This window comes from Anthonomus grandis, chromosome 10 (genome assembly GCF_022605725.1).
Source record: "Anthonomus grandis grandis chromosome 10, icAntGran1.3, whole genome shotgun sequence".
NCBI lineage: Eukaryota > Metazoa > Arthropoda > Insecta > Coleoptera > Curculionidae > Anthonomus > Anthonomus grandis.
In genome coordinates, this window is record NC_065555.1 from 22,201,940 (window position 1) to 22,221,682 (window position 19,743).

At 33.6% G+C, this 19,743-nt stretch overlaps 1 protein-coding gene across 1 annotated transcript in view; it reads right to left on the bottom strand.

The window, feature by feature from the left end:
* The window catches only part of LOC126741077 (phosphoinositide 3-kinase regulatory subunit 4), a 94,718-nt gene that overhangs the window by 18,503 nt on the left and 56,472 nt on the right, over window positions 1-19,743 (bottom strand). The window contains exons 17-19 of the mRNA XM_050447383.1: window positions 12,633-12,812; window positions 12,456-12,577; window positions 4,537-4,895 (exon numbers count right to left, since the gene is read on the bottom strand). Coding sequence (XP_050303340.1) covers window positions 4,537-4,895; window positions 12,456-12,577; window positions 12,633-12,812 — 661 coding nt within the window. The remainder of the gene's footprint in view (window positions 1-4,536; window positions 4,896-12,455; window positions 12,578-12,632; window positions 12,813-19,743) is intronic.

The following is a 19,743-nucleotide window of genomic DNA, read 5'->3' on the forward strand; positions in this document are numbered from 1 at the left end:
TATTGCTTATATGTAAAGCATAATATATTATTAATAAATATTTATCATGTAAATATTTTTGACGGCGTCATTGGTAAAGATTCATTGTGTCGGTAGCATCAACAATGAGATCGAGTGGCGTTGCGATGTTGTTTCCCTTTTCTCTAATATACACGATCTACATTTATTTAACTTTTAATATACACTTTATTTTATTTAAAAAATGCTTCATATTTTATTAAAGGAGAAGTAGTAGATATTATGTGCCTGTCAAAATAAGTGACAAAGTTTTATGATATTATAAAGTATTTTTCGCCATTTCTACATAAGCATTTGGATCATTGCATCAGAGATGTTGCAAGCAAACAAAATGCCCATAGTTCCACTATGGGCTAATAGTAATGCTAATTCTAGGCTTTCAGTGTTCTAAATGGTTGTCTTCGAACTGAAAGCATTCTTGATATTGAATTTCCTGGCAATTCTTCTGCTTTTCTTAGAAGCTTTCTTGATGTACAGAATCGTTATCCTGCCGTTTCTGCAGCTCTTTTCTTGTTATCTCCTTTGCTTTACGAATAGTCGTCTTAATTAGTTTGATTAGATACCCGTTCTGCTGTAAGGCTTTGGTCATATTTTCTATTTCCCTGCTGGCATCAACAATGTTGTTACATGTTGTGGCTGCCTTTCTATACAGTTTTAATGATTTCCACTATCCTTGAGTTGAAAGTAGGAGTTACAAAGAGAAACTTTTAAAAGGTCCATCACTCCCTCCAGTGAAAATCCAGTGTGTTTTGCAAGTGTTGAGTCCTGTCTGAGTCTTTTCCTCATGATTTTGAGGGACTCTCCGGTGGGCACATTTGTATAAGGCTCTTAACATCAAAGCTTACTAGCTTAGCGGTAGGTCTAACATTAATGACCTGAAGGAGTTCGTCGAAATGATTTGAGTGTTTCTTTGTAGTGGCTGGATAATGCTTAACATGAATTTGGCAAGTTCCGATGTTGGCGAATCCTGGAGCTGGTGATAGGTCGCAATGGCATCCTTCCTTTGTGTATTTTAGGAAGCTCTTAGAAATGCGGTGGTTTGCTATGGTATGGAAAACATAACATAACACCACAACGAGTGAGTTTGGTCTGAAATACATCAGAGAGATAAGCAGAATAGTGGGATTTTTAGTTAGTAGTCTGTATTCACCCTTATTCAAGACTTCTTCAACTTTTTTGTTTTCGGCATCCAATATAAATGTTGCGTTGGTTGGCTATCTAGTCATAGTCCTATTGTTGGTTTCTTTGGTGTGATGCTAACATCGTTAGCGAAACACGTGTCGAGAGTAAAAATAAAGAGTTTTGGTTAGTGGTAAAGCTGTTTCGTAATTTGAGTCGTTAGCCAGGTATGCCTTCCTCCAAATTGGGATCGCAGCAGTTCTTTACTGTCGCGTAATGATAATGATAAGCCTATATTGCACAATGATCTTGTTTCTGAATAGTTTGCTGGTTTCGGGTCTGTATCGGTTATCTAATCTGATTTTAAAAGTGGTAGTAAAGTAATAAAATATAATTTTCGAACTTCCATTTACTTTATTTTAAATATGGGGTTTTTTAATATTTTCCTTGCCAGTTACGATATAAAAAATTATATAAATTATGAAAAATTATAAGTAGCAACTAATCGGCGTCCTCTTTTTTTCTTATTGATTTTTAATAATTTATAGCTAGCTATGATAGGTGAAGAAATGTTCTGTTAAACTTAATTTTTCTAGTAACAAGGATAAAAACAACGATTTCAGCAAGTTTATACAAGTGGTAACAAAAGATGTTGAGTGCACATGTTTGTAGGGACTTATTAGTTTTTTGAGATTATCTTCTGCAAAAAAATAATGCAACTCTTAATCCCCTTGTAAGGGTTATTAGTTGTAAACAGATGAAAAAGTGTAGACTAACTTAAGGAGAAAAATATTTTGCTTAAGATCGCATGTAATATGGAAATTTGACAAGTATGTAATCTATACATTCTTTTATATTTTCTAATTTGTCGTAAAAATAATGGACATTTAATAACAAAATTTAAAAAAATATTTTGTATGTTTCAAAAGTTAAAGTCGATGATTTTTTATAAAAATTAACGTTTTGAAGATATTTGGAGAGAAAAGTGGAAAATGAAGAAATAGAAGATATGTCCAAGAACGTTCTAATATGCCAAACTAATAAAAGGAATTTAAAATCATTTTCGGTATGTTTTTTTCTGATACAAGTTAAAAACGATGGTTTCTGATTTGGATTTTTGAAATTATTTTTAAAGAAAGCGGAGCAAAAATTAATAAATAATTTAAAGAAACCAACTGTCTATTTATATATTTTTTCTCTAAATTTGTTGCGGTGATCCTTCATTCATTCATTATTTCAATACTTTGCATTAACAAGTTCCTAATAACCCTTTGTCACAGTTTCTACTTAGGGCACTTTGTATAGAAATTTTTAATTTAAAAAAAACGCGCAAGTGACAATACTAATCGATGTGTCCAAAAAATAAAAGAAAAAAATACCTGAACTTTAAATGCTTGTTCCTTTCATTGGGAATGTACTATATTATTGAGAAACGATAATACTTTAATTACATTTTACCATAGCTACAGTATTGTGCAAAAAGATAGCAACATTGAACTTTCCTGTTATATATCTTTTAGTATCTATTTTATAAGTAAGGTTTATATATTATTTACAAGAATAGTTAGAGCCTGTTTATATTTTCATATTATCATATTTTTCGTATCATAATAAATAAAACACCAAATTGTTTTATGCAAATTTATTATTCAAAAATATAGCAACAAAAAATAGTTTTGATTCTAAAAAAAATATAACCCAACTAAATTATAACATCTGCACATCGTCTTCGCATGGACTCAATTAATTTCATAATATAGTCATTGTTCACTTCTTTCCAAGCTTTTTCCACTATTTCAAAGAGAATATTTGTACTAGAGGATGTTAGGTGCCTGATTTTGGTGTCAATGTAATGCCATAAATTCTATATAGGGTTTAGGTCTGGCGATTGAGATGGCCAGACCATTACATTTATTTTTTTATCGGATAACCTCTTAACAAATTGAGAAGCATGTTTTGGATCGTTGTCATGCTGAAATATGGCTGTTACTGGCATGACTTCATCCATATATGGCACTAAATGTGTTTGCAGAATGTCTTTGTACATGAAACGATCCATTTTGCCCACTATTCTTACTATGGGTCCCATGCCACGAGCCGAGAAACATCCCCATACAAGAATATTTCCCCCTCCATGTTTAACTGTGGGGCAAATGTACTTTTTGTTTAATCTTTGTTCACTGGGGCGTCTGACGTACATCACTCCATCAGTCCTGAATAAATTATATTTAGATTCATCACTAAATACTTTCTTCCAATCATCTACAGGCCAGTAGACATGAGATTGGGCAAAGTGAAAATGAGCCTTGACGTTCTTCTTTGAGAGTAACGGTTTTTTGACGGGGCGACGAGCAGGTAAGTTGGCATCAAGTAATCTTCTCCTTACGGTACTGGAACTGAAGTTTACTCCTCCACCCTCTTTTAATTTTGCCAAAATTTGGGAAGAAGACAAAAAAGGATTTTCTTTGGAAATTCGTAGCAGCTGCCTATCCATCCTCAAATTTGTTTTTCTAGGTCTACCAGGAATGGGCGCCGGTGCAGCTGTTCCAGTAAGGCGAAATTTTTTGCAAACTTTGGATACGATTGACCTGTGAAGCCGTAAGCTTCTTGCAATGTCACTCTGCCTAACACCATTTTCGTAACGCTCCACAATAATTTTTCTTACATCACCAGAGACGGCTTTTGAGCGACCCATTTTAAGTTAATTCTGAGATTCAAAAATCACATTTTTACAGCAGGTAAATCGATATTTAACTGATAAAATAAATGCGAAACAAGAATGTTGCTATATTTATGCACATTGTCTAAATAAAAAAACATGAAGTTCCTTACTCTGCATTGGCATTCTTATAATATCTCGGTATATTTATAAATAATTCAGAGGCGTGTACTTAAAAGTAAAGAAATAATATGGAATAAAGGAGCAAATAATATTTTTGAAAACATCGCTTGTTGCTATATTTATGCACAATATTGTATGTTGCCAGTCATTTATTGCCATGCATTTATTGTAGATAATACCAATAGCCATTTCACAAAGAATGTAAAGAAATCCTCGTAGTTTTGTGGTTCACGCACATCATAAAAATAGCTTTAAAAATTCGCCAATAAATAGGATGCTGCGATAAAAATGAATTTTTAATCATGTATCAAAAAATGTTATAAAAAACGATTTAGACTTAATTACTGGATTTAGAATAGCAATTGGGTTTTTAGATTACGTATCTTTCTACAATGTTATTGAATTTACTTTTTTAATATAATTAAGCAATTTTTAATTTCTACTAATATCATCTGTAGACGCATTTTTTGGACGATTGCCTGTTTGTGTTCCCAAATAGAAATAAATAATATTCCTTACCTTCTTAAAATTAATATATTATTGATATGTGTACTTACCGGGTTTAAAATTGATAAAGGCGGCGTTGTACTGCCCCACAAGACTTTTTGTCGAGATCCGGTTTCCAAATTCCACATGGAAATTTCATTATTCCCTTGGACACTAGATAAAAGCCACGAGTGCTCGGTGGGGTGTGGTATCACTTTCCTAATTCTTACAGCCTGGTTTCCCTGAGTGGGCAGATTAATGGTCGTAATTGGTAACCTAAACCGCAAGTCCCACACAGTATGCATGCCATCGCAGGTACCTAGTGCTAGCCAATTTTGGTGCGTGTCAATGCAAAATGTGGTAATCACCCCTTGTCTAAGTCCATTTTCTAATCTCCAGGCCACTCCAGGTTGTCGAAGATCCCAACCGACTAAAAAACATTTTTTTTTCCAGAAAAAACCCAAAGTTTTTTTTGATATCATTTCATATCAATGATAACAATATTTTAGCAATCTCGATAAAAATTCAAAGAATACTGGTATAATAGATTGGATGAATTCTTTATTGATAATGCTACAGCTAAGCTTGCGATCGCTGTTGTAAATTTTGTGCATTTTGCCGTGCTGATAAACGCGCGACACAGTTTTTATAGTTCGGATCAAATGCGCAAAGATGATATACTATTAGCTATTATTATGTTGGTGTATTTAAAGAAAAAGCAGAGGAAGGGAAATAAATTAATGAAATTATGTCCGTATTAGAATAATCCTTTAACTTTGTATTCCAAAGGGGCGGCCGTGATTTCAATCACAGCATTCGTGCAAAATATCAACTCCCTGTGTTAAAGAAAAACTAGATAAACAAAGATAATATCAGTAACCCTGTACTTGTCTACCAACGATGTGTGTTCCTTAATTCTGTGGAAATTTTACCCCCGATTGTCCTATGTAAATGGCATTACATTTTAAAGAATATACCCCTGATTTTGAAAAGAAATCAGCCTTATCTATCCCATTAAAAAGAACATTCTTAAGATCATTTTAAAAAGACAACTAGTTGTCTTTTTAAATTGTTCATTGTTTTGAAGGCAATTATGAGATTTGAAGGCTTAAACAAGTTTGCTAGCTGATAAGAAATATTACCACAAAAGGATATTGATCTATAAAGGCGGCTATTTTTATTATCGAGATGAATTAAGTTGTAGGTGAGTTTATATTTATTATAAAATGTATAATAAAGGCGATTAATAATATCAAACGGAAAACCATTATTAAAAGCGATATGTTAAGTTAAGTTTAACTCAGCAAGAAAAGCTTCTTTAGAAAAGGGAAGTTGAAATGGCGATAAAAAAGGGAATTAAAAGAGGCAAATTTGTGGGAATGTGGGGAGTTCGAAGAGTATTGGATGACATTGTTCGTAGTGGTGGGTTTGCAGTAGATTTCAAATTCAAGTTAGAGGTAGGTAATTTTAAAAGTATAAAAGGTATTTTTTGAAATATGCACATCAAGAAAAGGTAAACTGCCATCATTCATTTTCTTCCTATAAAGTATAAAATGATATTTAAAAAATAATTCGCAAACAAATAAGGCAAGCTAAAGACGAGTGGTACAAAGAGAAATGTGAAGAAATAGAACTACTGCGGGCTATTTAGATTTGTATTAAAGGTTTAATAGAAACATACAAAAAAACTAGCAAGCACATAAAGATTAAGCAAGGAACAAATATTCATCAAAACAGAGAAAAAATGTAAGACATGGAAAAGATACGTAAAAGAACTCTTTAAGAATAACAGAAAAAACGAAGAATGAATCGGTGAACAGGAGAAAAGCGAACCTGAGATAACGAAGTCAGAAGTCGCGTACGCTATAAAAACACTAAAATGTTGGAAACTCTGAGGGCCAGAAGAGTTACCTGCCCAAATAATCAAACTGATAGAATGTGAACATACAGATATTCTGCTGGACTTATTTAACACTATACATAATACAGGAATTATACCAGATCAATTGCTCACAACAGACAACAGATTTATGATTATCCCCAAAAGTTGCACTGCTAGAAAATGTGCACAATAAGTATGGAAAGAATTCCTGAAGATATCAGCGAGACGCAGTTTGGTTTCCGAGGTTTTGGCACAAGGGATGTGCTCACACAATGATGCATGGGCATAGATCAGGATCTGTAGAAATGCTTCATAGACTACAACAATGCATTTGACGGGGTAAAACCCGACCACCTCATCACACTTTTATTTTTTTTTAATTAGACAGATAAGACATATTACTAAATTATACCGGGTGGCCCAAAAGTCAGTTTACGCTATCAAATAAAATTACGCGCAAGTTTGCCGCGTCTCCAAGAAACTATGTGATGCTTTGTGAGGGACGAATGATTAATACATATTCTTTTGTCACTTGTACCAGCCATATCGCTATAGTGGCGCAGCTCCGCAAAAAGTATACGACAGCCGAACGCGTATGCCTTTTATCAAGGTACCTACATTATAATACGACTTCGAAGGGTTTGCAGCACAGCATCCCAACAGACCTGTTTCTACGATATGATGTATAAACTTTATAAGAAATTCTCAGAAACCCGATCGGTTTTAGATACGCCTTGAAGCCCCACCACCGTTACCATAGAAGGAAATATGTAACTCGTTGCAAAAGTGTTCGTCGCTGTACCTACCAAATCCACACGTCGCACATCTCGTGAATTAGAAATATCACGTTCCAGTTTTCATAGTATATTAAAGAAAATGAAGATGCGTTATTATCATCCGCGTTTATTGCAGGTGTAATCTGAAGTCGATCCAGATCACCGGCTACAATTTTGCGAGTAGTATAGTGAGTGCGCAGAAGACGACTCAAATTTTTACCGATCCATTCCTTGGTGAACTTTAATAACCCTCATCATCACAGAAGAATTAAATGATCCTCGCATAATAGTATATATGCTGGAATTTATGAAAGTAGACTTGTCGATCCATTTCTTTTATGGAAATGGCAAATTTTGAAAATTACCTGGAACTTTTCATTGATTTAAAGAGAGAACTTGAAAATTATCCACAATTACAAAGTATTCGATATTTTTAGTAACGCGGCGCACCGCCTCATTACGGATTGCAAGTTCGTGATTGTCTAAATGACCAGTTTGGTGATTGGATAGGGAAAAGAGAGAGAATTGAATGGCCCGCGCGTTCGCCAGATTTGACGCCCTGTGATTTTTGCCTTATGGAGAGTACTTAAAGTTATTTTTGCCACCCCAATACGGGATATACAGCACTTAAAAGACAGAATTGAAGAAGAATTTGAAGTTCCAGCGTTCCTCCGTGCCAGCTTGGAATTCTGTAGAAAGACTTATTTCACTGTGTATAAACGTTGCCAAAAATGTATTGATGAAGCCCGTTTACATCTTGAACATAAAATGCAAGGCATGCACTTTTTTGTATCTAATTATTTACAATACACGTTTTTTCTAATCCAGTTATTTTTGCTTTTATTAATGTACAAAACGGCTAACTAACTTTTAGTCCACCCTGTATTACAATCTTAAAGCAATGTTAAGGATAGAAGCACATACCATAGAATAAACGAAAATAGAAAAGGAAGTCAGGCAAGGGTGTATTCTGTTACCGGCACTATTCAACCTTTATTCGGAGGAAATCATAAAAACAGCATTAAGCAATGAAACACGGGTTAACAAAGTTAACTGCTAAGTTCCGAATCACCTCCTCGACTCCAAACATAATTTTTCTGACAGCCAAAATATAAAAATACTTCATCAGTGCAATAAAAGTAAAAAATTAGACTTGCTCGAGACAACGGAAATTAGTAAAGCTTTTAAAAGCCCAGATCTGTCATGTGTTAATGAAAGGTTCGAATTTGTTGGCCACCTAGTTTTTAATAACCTTGAATAATTCTATACTCTCAAATGATTGTTAGATTTCTGAAATGTATAAGTTGATTTGATTGTTTAGATTTGTTTGATGGACTGACAATAAACGTGAAGAAAAGTAAAGTTATGTTGATTAGCAAAAGAAGAAATATAAATAAATACAAATACCTCGGTACCATTATCAATAAAGAAAACGACTGCTTCCAGGAAATAAGAATTAGAATAGAAAAGGCAAGATCAGCGTTTATGAAAATGATATTCTGCACAGGAGATATCAGTTTGACCTTGAAAATCAGATTTGCTGAGATGCTGTCTATGCTGCTTTATGACATGGAGTCATGAACCCTAAAGAACAAAGATATAAAAAGACTGGATGTTCTCGAATACTGGACATACCGGAAAATACTGAAAATTGACTGGATAGAAAAAAATAACAAATATTAGTTCTAAGACGCCCAATACGCTAAAATGCTTGTTGATACAAGACAATGCAGGAAAAGATTCAAGGACGAAGAAGACAGCACTCATGGTAGAATAATATGTGTGAGTGGTACGGACACCAATCAATTGTTTAGATCTGCGGTTTCAAGATTACGCATAGCATTGATGATTGCCAACCTTCGCAATGCAGACGACACCTGAAGAAGAAAATATTATTCATTAACTTAATGGCGATGAACATAGGAATACTTTAGAAAAAATAAATGCATTTTTTAAGTATGTGAGATATTCATAATTATGTATGAATGAAAAATTCATTGCTGCATATAAGACTCTCTCCAGTAAGTACTACTTTAAAGCCTCGCAAAATATGAACGGAAGTTAAGGACTTGATTTTAAATGGCAGATGATTCGGCCTTTTTTTGCGTTGCAAAGAATACAGAGTCTTATTAATTCTAAGTGTGGTTTTGGCAGAAAAAGATCATACCAATGTAAGCTATGAAGTGAAAAAAAAATGTTTAGCACTAAGTTATTTTCTAAGTATAAGTGCGTATAATTTTGAGCACAAAAGAAAATCCATCACAGAAAAAAGTTAAGCGACCAAAAGAGACCAAAACTTGGTTCAGGGAGGGATCTCTGCCTTATAAATATACAGGGTGTTTCAGAACTATGGATCAAACTTCTAGGGGTTATTGAGTGCAACAGTAGAAAATATTTGAGTATAGGAACGCATGTCCTATGTCATGGTACTACGACCATAATGATACTTTTCCGGACAATGAATTGCCTAAATAAGATTTAATGCGTTTAATTTTTGCCTTTTATACATGATATCATCACAATAATTGTTCAAAATGTCTTCCTCCAACCTGAATACACCGATTTAAACATCGCACATGATTTCGGCGGATTTGACTAAAATTTGATATTCCTTTTGAATGATTTTAAATGTTGCGAAAAACAATCGAATTAACTCTTGTTCTGTTGCTACTGAAATTTATTAGTTAAATCAGGTGACATAGGAGGCCAAGCAACTTTTGTATCCCGGATGCTGTTGTTCGGGAATAGAAGTCAGACATTAATTAATTATATTGTGACCAATAAATTTGTCATTTAAGGTTCATTTAACACCCAAGATAAGTGATCATTGTATTCTGGCTGTACATCCTGCTCTGAAAATAAATGAAAACCGTGATTTGATTATTAATCGTAGGTATATGAAGAGCTACAATGTAAACCAACTCTATGATTATCTTTATGATACTGAATGGATAAATAATAGTGCGGACGTGAATATTTTGGCAAATATTTTTGTTAATAGTATCACAAATATATTAAATTCTATGTGCTCAAATAAAACCATTGTTCTAAAACAGAAATATTTCCAAAAAGATTGGATTACGTTTGATATCCGTGAAAGAATTAATGTAATAATGTTCTTGATACAACCCCGCTACTGCTCGTGCAATGCAGCTTATGCCATATCCTAAATGTATATTCTTGATTGGTAAAGTTTTCCATTAACAACAATTAATTTTTGTTAAATTCTTGCAAAATCCACAAATAAGATAGCACGACTAAGGCGATATGGAATGCAGCTACAAAAAACAATCTCTGTTATCGTTTTAAAAGATTATAAATATGTAAGAATTGACAATGATATTTTGAACAATTGTTGTGATGATATTATGTACAAATAGCAAAAATTCAATGCATGAAATCCTATTTAGGCAATTGATCGTCTTTCAAAATTTTAACGCGTTTTAGAATCGTAGTGCCGTCGTAACACTTTTTCCCTCTGAGCTACAGCCTGCGCAATTTGAAGATCGATTATTTAGAACACTAACTGCAGTTATACGTAAAATCTTTTGTAAATTTATAGGTCTTTTCTTTTGGTTTTTTTTGAGTGTTCTTGACATTTTTAATCCCAAAAATGATGTAAACCGAGATTCAGTGGGCTTATCCTTATAACAGCCCATATCTTAGGTTTCCGATAAAAAAAATTGAAAATCTCGAAAATCATCTAGTTAGCCATGAAAAAATCTAAAATTATCGTTTCTGTCATTTTTTCGATACAATTAATTTGAATTGACAAAAATTAAAACAGTCACGGCCCACTTAGTTTTTTTTTTAATTTGATAGTTTAATCGGGTTTAATGATGCTCCTCTTTCGTTTAATAGCGATTTTTTAAAAAACGGTTAATTGTATCGAAAATATGCACGATAATTTTAGATTTTTTCATGGGTAACTAGATGGTATTGCTAGGTTTTCTTATCAAAGACATAAGATAGGGGCCATTAGAGGGGTAAGCTCTCCTGAAGCCACCCCTAAAATTGTATTTACACCATTTTTGGGACGGAAAATTAAAAGAGAACCCAAAAAAAAAGGGGACTTGCAAATTTTCAACAGATTTGACCCATAGTCATGAGTTCAAATCATCAATTTTCATCAAGCAATTTAAGCGGGCTGTAGCACCCTGTATATTTAGTCTCATTTTATTACCCAGGCTTATACATTTTTGAAGTTGTATGCTGTAATTGACTATGGGGCAAAATCAAATAGAATAATAATACGTATTCAACGTAAGAAATATACAGTGCGTCCCAAAAGTTATGTCTAATTTCATTTAAAATTAAGCGATGAGTTTTTTGCAAAAACGTTCGGACCCGTAGATTTTTATTTCAAGTTGCGCTTTTTTGTACGTAAAGTTTATTATATACAGAGTTGCTCAAAAATTAATTTCGACCATCAACTTTATTTTTCAAACGGAAGCAACTTTGTTTTATTTCATTTGTGAATTTCGAGTAGAATTCTACATATTTGTGCATCATGCCCTATACCTAGAGTCGACAGTTCTATTGATAACACGAATCAATTTTCATGCTGGCTGGTGACCGTGTATTTTTATAGAAACTGTATGACAGTTGTACGCCAAATAGATATTGTCAAGTGTATGAGCAAAGTTACGGTTTTCACAATGGTGAAGATAACTGAACGAGAAAAAATAGAAATTTTGCACATGATTGAAATTCAAAAATTAAATAAAAAAGGTGCTTTCATTTGAAAAAATTAAGTTGATGGTCAAAATTTATTTTTGAGCAACCCTGTAAATACAAACTTAACGTACAAAAAACGCAACTTGAAATAAAAATCGACGGACCGAGCGTTTTTGCAAAAAACCCATCGCTTAATTTTAAATGAATTTAGAAATAACTTTTAAGACGCACTGTATATATCTATCTACCGCTCACGCCCGTAGGCCATCATCACGGGATATGACTTCGTTAAAGGACGACTCTACTATTAAAATAAACATACAGGAAAACCGAAGACCATCGTTATACAAATGGCGCTCTTATTTTAAAAATCTTATACACTAAATAGAACGTACTTCGCCTTCCAATGTAAATTTTTGGCATGATTGTTATGAAAGTTTTCGGTAAAAAAATCACGCAAACGAAATACCCAAAACATAACTATTTAGAGGACGACCTAATGATGCTCTAAGTTGCGCGAAATACGTATAGTAGCCCTGTTTTTAAAAGTGTAATTTAAGTTTATGTCAAAAATGTTTATTTGGCAGGCGTAGGTCAGGTGTTATTTGGGATTCCTATCGACAGTAATAAGTAAATAATGTATTTCCTACTTTACCTAAATCTCCGTAAAGGGTTGCATATACTACTGTACTCTGCGTTCCTGGATCTAAACATTGTAAATCGACTGCAAAACCCTCACTGTATGGGTCTAGTTGTCTTGATTGGAATGTGCTTAATCTAAAATTTGATTTCACTTATATACTCAAAGAAATCTCGTAGGTTGTATACTTACTTGGAGCTAGCAGGGTCAACTCTCAACACACCAATCCAAGAGTTTTGACTTGAAACTGCCAACGATTGACCACCATCACACACGGTCATTCCAGTGATAGAAGAGGCATTTGGTAAGCGAAATTGTTGCTTGCTTCTATTAGCGAAACCACCTGCTTCGAATGACGAACAATCCCAAACTCTAATAGAGAAAACAAAGTCATGTTGGAATAGGTTTACTCGGCTATTTTTTGCAGACAAACAAAGAGTTGTAAAGTGTTTCTCATATAAATATAACATCTTGTCAAGCGCAATTATTATTTGTTATTCAAATAAATTAGCCGCAGTTTTTTGAAAGAGTTTTTTTTATTTACTAAGATTTTTTAATATTTACCGATAAAGAAAAAGTTGATCGCGAATCGTATGCAGCTCGCTACCCGAAACGTTATAATCTTGCACATACAGGGTGTTCATTTGAAAACTTCGCACCACAGATTTATCGAAACCACTGTTTAAAGAAAAACGCCGAAATACGTCAAAAGGTTTGTCAAGGGGGACAACTTTCTAACTAAAATTACTTCACCCCCTTTAAAAATTGAAAAACATGAAAATATCAGTTTTTATTTCAATAAGTGCTCAAAATGTTGCCCTTTAGGGTTTGCCAAACCTACAATTCGTTTATAATTTAAAACGAAAACTACCAACATAAACAGCAATTCCGAAGTGTAAAAGAATTATTTATAATATTAGGCAAATTCTTTAAAAGCAAAGTAGGTTACATTTTATTTATTATAAACATTAATAGTTGGTTGCAATAATTAGTCGACCTAGTATAGCAGCTATTTGCAAAATAAGCTATATCGCGGCTCGTGTCAGTGGCGTGTCGTGAGGTTTGTGCCAGGAGGGGCACAGTAAAAAAATTAATTTTTGCAATGCCACGCCTAAAACTCGTTAAAAAATGGTTTCTTTTTTTTTAATAATGATATCATATGAAACAAAAAAACGAAAACAATGGCACGTTTTGAATAAAAGTTTACCTATCTCTTTTACCTAAATTGAATCCAGGATCGATTGAACTCAACGAAAAAAAAACTGTAATATCAGAGTAATCTTTTAATATCATATAAGCCAGTTCACTAAGAATAAATGCATTTTCTTAGTACGAAAAACGAACCATAAAAATAAGGTAAATATTTACTATTTACATGGATTATTGTTATGTTTAGGTATATTTTAGAATACTAATTTCGAGATTATTTTATTATAATAACATATTTACACATTATAAACAAGCGAGAGGAGCTATTTTTTAAAATAGAAATCCGCTCTACGGTCCTTCATGGAAATAAAGTTTTCTAATACTTTGTCATCAAAATTATTTATTTCATGCACCAAGTTTTGATCATAGCCAGAGCATTTAGTCTATCATTAAGCATGGTATTTCGCAAAAATTTCTTTATGCGTTTAAGCGTAGAAAAAGTACGTTCTGCTTCTGCCTTGGTCATTGGAGTTGTCACGATAATTTTTAATATTTTTGACGTTTCAATAAACGTCTCTTGAAGGGTTTGTTGTCCATGATAAATGAAAGAAGATTCATTGCTCCAACAATTTCTTTTAAATCATCTCTCGAATAGATTACCTCTAATTCTGTTCTTAGCCTTGATTTGGTCAGCATTGGATAAAATGAAGCTACATCATCTAAAACTGCTACAGGAAACTTTTTTGAAAATTCTGAATATTTTTCTGTATTAAACAGGTAAGCGGCTTGCGCTTTGGCAATAACACTTCGAAAATTATCATCGGTTCGTCTTCTCTTAGGCGTAGGAAATTCGGCTTCGACAATCTTTTGAATCGAATCAGTTTCATTTCGGATATTAGAAATATTTTTCTCAAAAATTTACAATTCTTTTTGCAACTGAACGCTGCCTTTATTTTTAGATTAAAGCTGATTGTACAGTATGTCAACGTGTGGTAAAATTCTGTAAAAAAGTGTTAACCAAAATACAAACTCTGGATCTTCCAATGCTCTTCGTAGACCGGAAGCTTCATTTGACGTAACGCCTTTTTTACACCTACTTTCAATTTCTTCAAACACTTCTATAAGTTTTTCGCGATTTTCATAAACAAAATTAACTGTGCGAATATTATAGTTCCATCTAGTAACAACCGCTCTTGGTAATCTTTTATTTATGATTTCTTGTAAAATGTCACACCGATGAGATGAGTTTGAAAAAAAAACGGGTATTGCTGAGAGATTACTAAAGAACACGCGAACTTTAGCGTTTTGTGATGCCGATTTCTGCATTATTAGATTTAATTGATGGGCATAACAATGAATGAAATGAGCATTTGGGTATTTTTTTTAAATTTGAGCTTGAACACCGTTGTTCAAGCCGCTCATAACATTTGCACCGTCATAAGTTTGTGCTATCAATTTTTGAGGAGTTTTTAAAACTAGGGGATCAATTTGATCTTCTATGCATGTTTTTAATCCGGTGGCTGTTTTATCTGTAACCCTTAAAAAACCCCAAAAATGTTCACGGATGGATCCTTCATAAAAATACCTTAATAGTAACACCATTTGACAATAATTCGAGACATCAGTGGTTTCGTCGCATTGGATTGATAAATAGTCAGCATTTTTAATTTGCTTGCAAATTTCTTCTCTACATACTTGTAACATACTATCGAGAATTTCGTTTTGGATAATATTTGAGGTCCCTTTAAAAACAGTAGCCGTACGCAAGTGTTCCTTTAATGTATTGTCGAGCTCTGCAGTAAAGTTAATTAGCTCTTTAAATATTCCTTGATTTTCTGAGGATCCTCTTTCATCATCACCAGTGCTAGTTCAAAAGCACTACAAAATTTTACACAACTAATTATCCTTTTTAAAATATGACGATTTTTCTCGACCTTATTATTATGTAAAATAATACTTTCTCTGTAAGCAGAGCTTAACTGTGTCATAATATTAACCTTACCGAGTATAGCTAAAGCAGTGCAAGAATTGATGTGGTCACGAGACGATTCATGTTTTCTCATTTTCTCAGGAAGATGGTGTAAATCACTGATTCCTTTCCTTGCCCAGTTGAAGTCCATTCTAGAGTCAGCTTTAAAAAACAACAGACACGGGAAACAGAATACCAAATTTCTTATTTCACACCCACATATCCACTTATTTTTTTTCATAAATATCCTTTGAAAATCGTCGGGTAAAAGATCTGTTCTCGGCTTTTCGCGTACTAGTTTGCGTTAAATTTAAATTTGGCAAGGGCTTTCCCAGTTCTTTAATTTTGACCTTATCGGCCAACGGCAGTCTGTCAAAATTGATTTCAATAATATTATCTACAGTATTCATCATAAAACGTAAAAAAATCCTCAAAGCCAAATAGGTATGACGATACCACCAACACAAAAATCGATAATATCGACAAAAAAGTACCTCGTTAACAACGAATTGCCGATTAAAACGCGCCTTTCCTTGCAGAATAAAAACATCAGGCCGCAGAAAATCCGCGCCCTAATTGACACGAGGACGAAGAGTTAGAGATAAGAGCGAATGTGATGGTTAGATACGATTTTTTTAGTTTAAATTTTTACTTAGTAACACAATGTAAAATGTAAAAAAAAATTGGTGTTGCACACTGTCTTGGAGGGGCGCGCGGCCACGCGGCCTTATGGAGCAACCGCCACTGGGAGCCTAATTAGGTAACTGTGACGCTGTTCAATTGCTTTTGTATGGAAATATTTTTCAATTCATTCAATAAACAGTTTTAGATGGGGAATCTTCTTTGTTTTACTTGCCCTAAGTACCCAGCTATTACAGAAGATTAGACGTGGAAAAAACTAAATAACAACCCGAATTTTTTTCCGCATTCTTTTCATCAACACAGATATCCTGGGCGAACTGTATTTATTGTTATACCTGCTTAGTTATTTATAGTTTCTAAGGAAAATAAAGAATTTAATTTTGCCGCCAGTTACATTTGTGACAGTCTTGGAATAGTGAAAATTTATTTGTCGAATTGAAGATTTTACTTCCAAAATGGTTTACACACTAGCCGAAAGAGTGGAAATTATTCTGATTTATGGTGCCCAAAATTAATGTGCTCGGCAAACTGCCGTCACGTTTAACGCCAGACATCCGGAGAAGATAACTTCGCATAGGTATGTTTTGGACCTTGTTACTAAGTTTACTGAAACTGGATCTGTTGCAAATAAAAAACGCGATCATCGGCGAATTTTGGATGAAGCCGCTCAAGTTGAAGTTTTGGGCCATTTTGGAATAAATCCTAATACTTCATTACGCAAAATTGTTGCTGCCACTGGTATTTCATTAGGCTCTGTTCACACAGTTACCAAACTTGATAAATTTCATCCATTCAAAATGAAAATATTGCAAGAGTTAACCGAAGACGATTTCGATAGGCGAGTTGAGTTTTGTGAAAAAATGACTGAAGCGATTAATGATAATACTATTCATGTAAAGAATATCTGCTTCGGTGATGAATGCACATTTTATCTAAATGGATTTGTTAATAAGCATAACTGTAGATATTGGAGCAATGAAAATCCTCATGCATTTGTAAAAGGGCATACCCAGTACCCTCAAAAAATGAATGTATGGGCATTTTAGGAAATAAAGTGATTGGGCCATTATTTATTAACGGAAATTGAAATGGAGACATTTATTTGGATATGTTGGAAAATACCATCAATCGGCTTATTACTGAATCCATTGAAAATCAAATCGATGATGATGGAAACCCTATATTTGATGAGGCTGAAATATATTTCCAGCAAGACGGCGCTCCTCCTCACTATGTTCTTCCCGTTCGGCAATTGCTAGACGACGAGTTTCCAGATAAATGGATAGGCCAAAGGGGGCCTATAGAATGGCCTGCTAGATCTCCTGATTTAACGCCGTTAGACTTTTTTCTATGGGGTCATTTGAAATCTATTGTGTTTACTCCCCAACCTGAAAGTTTGGATGAACTTCGTCAACGCATCATTGACAGCTGCCATGATATCCCACAACATGTTTTTGAAAATGTCCGTCAGGAATTTGAACATCGCCTATATCATTGTTTGGCCAAAAACGGGCAACATTTTGAACACTTGTTGAAATAAAAACTGATATTTTCATGCTTTTGTTTTCTATCTGAACAAATTAAGGTAAACAAAGATTTTTCTAATTTTCTCGAAAACGAATCGACCGATTTAAAAAAAATCAAACGTCAAAATAAAAGACTTCAAAAGACCTCTTAAATAAGCTATTACTCGATACCCCTTGCCATTTAAAATTTTTAAGGGGATGACCCTGGGGGGCAATGGGTGAAAGGGGGTGAAGTAACACAGTGTTAACAGTGGTTTTCGATAAATCCGTGGTGGGAAGTTTTCAAATGCACAAAAAAACACCCTGTATACTCGGCAGAACGCTGTTTGCAGTACGATATCGTGTGGTGTGCGACTTCTGTCATTCAATATCGTTAAAGATTTAAGTTCAAATTTCTTCTAAATACGTAAATAAGTCTATTTTCTTCTTTTTTTTAATAATTGAGCGAATGAGAGAGTGTTTTCTAAATGGATCTTTACTAAAATAGTGACGTAATACCCAATAAAATAGCTAAATAATTATGAATTCGTCAGAACAATATTGATTTTAATCAAATTTTATCTTTTACATATTTTGAAAATTCATTTTATTTTTTGATTATGATATAATATTCATGTCATTCCAAATAAATTTCCAGCGACAAAGTTCAAACTTTGCATTTGATTTCCACTAATTTGTTTTTAGCCAATTTTGTTAACCAATTTTTCTACTTAACCTCCTCAAAAACACCCCTATATAAAAAAACGGTACCAATTCATTGGTGCTACGAATAGATTTTTAACCGCTAAAAGATTTCGACAAACAAAAAATCCTGTTCACTGGACGTATTACAAACTACGAAACTACACCACTACAGCTATGAGAGTTGAAAAACAGGCTTTTTTTAAACGTTAAACTAAGAAACAGTAATGTCAAAGAAAAATCGGATTTTGTAAATCGAAAAATTCTTTCATTCCTGGAAACCTTAAGAATGTCAACTATATAAACTCTCACTTTACACAAAACGGAATCTCCTTTAACACTGATCTTGAACTTCTAAATTATTATCGATGTATTAGGTTAACAGAGGATTCTTTTAATTTTGCTCCAGTATCACAGATTAACATTATGAATATTTTGAGTAAGCTCAGGTCTAATGCAACTGGTCACGATAATTTAAATGTGGGACTTATAATATTTTGCTGGCCATTTATTATACCACTTATTACCATTATAATTAATACTTGTATACTAACTAAGGAATTTCCCACCCTCTGGAAACAAGCTAACATTCTGCCGTTAGCTAAAGTAAAAAATATTAAGGATTATAAAGACCTTCGCTTAAAATCAATCTTTCCAGTTTCGTCTGAGGTTCTTAAAAAGTGTCTGGAGTTGCAGATCAGTTTATTCTTGACAAATAATTCTGTAATTCTTGTAAAACAATCTGATTTTCGTCCCAATTATAGCTGTGCGACTGCACTTTGTGATGTAAAGTCCAGTTCAGAGATCTATTAGAATCTTTGATGTGTCGCAGATGCCGCAGTAACTAGTCCGTGCGCCTATGTCGTATTTATTGTCGCATGATATACATGTTTAAATGACAAAATTTTATATTGTTTATCTATGAAATCATTTTAAATATATGTAAAACCCCATGTTTTATAGTATTTTTTATTTTTCTTTCGAAAATGTCCATTTTTAGAAAGAAAATAATATCACAAGAAATTAATATCAAAAAATTGACCGCGGACTAAAATCAAAGCATCTTACAAAATATTTTAAACACCTCCAGCACTCACAGACTTGTCACCTCTTTTTAGCCAGTCTAAACAAAGATAAAACACCTGCGTTCTGGCGATTCCTACTTCAGGCTGTGCAAGTGATTTTGTATCTCTCTCTATCCCACTGATTTTGAAGATTACGGGGCCGTACCCAAATATATTTGTTTTTGTATTACTTTCATCGTGTTTTTAAAGAGATCTTTAAGGATAAGTCTATCGCCTTTAAAATAGTTGTTGGATGGGTCTATCACCTTTAA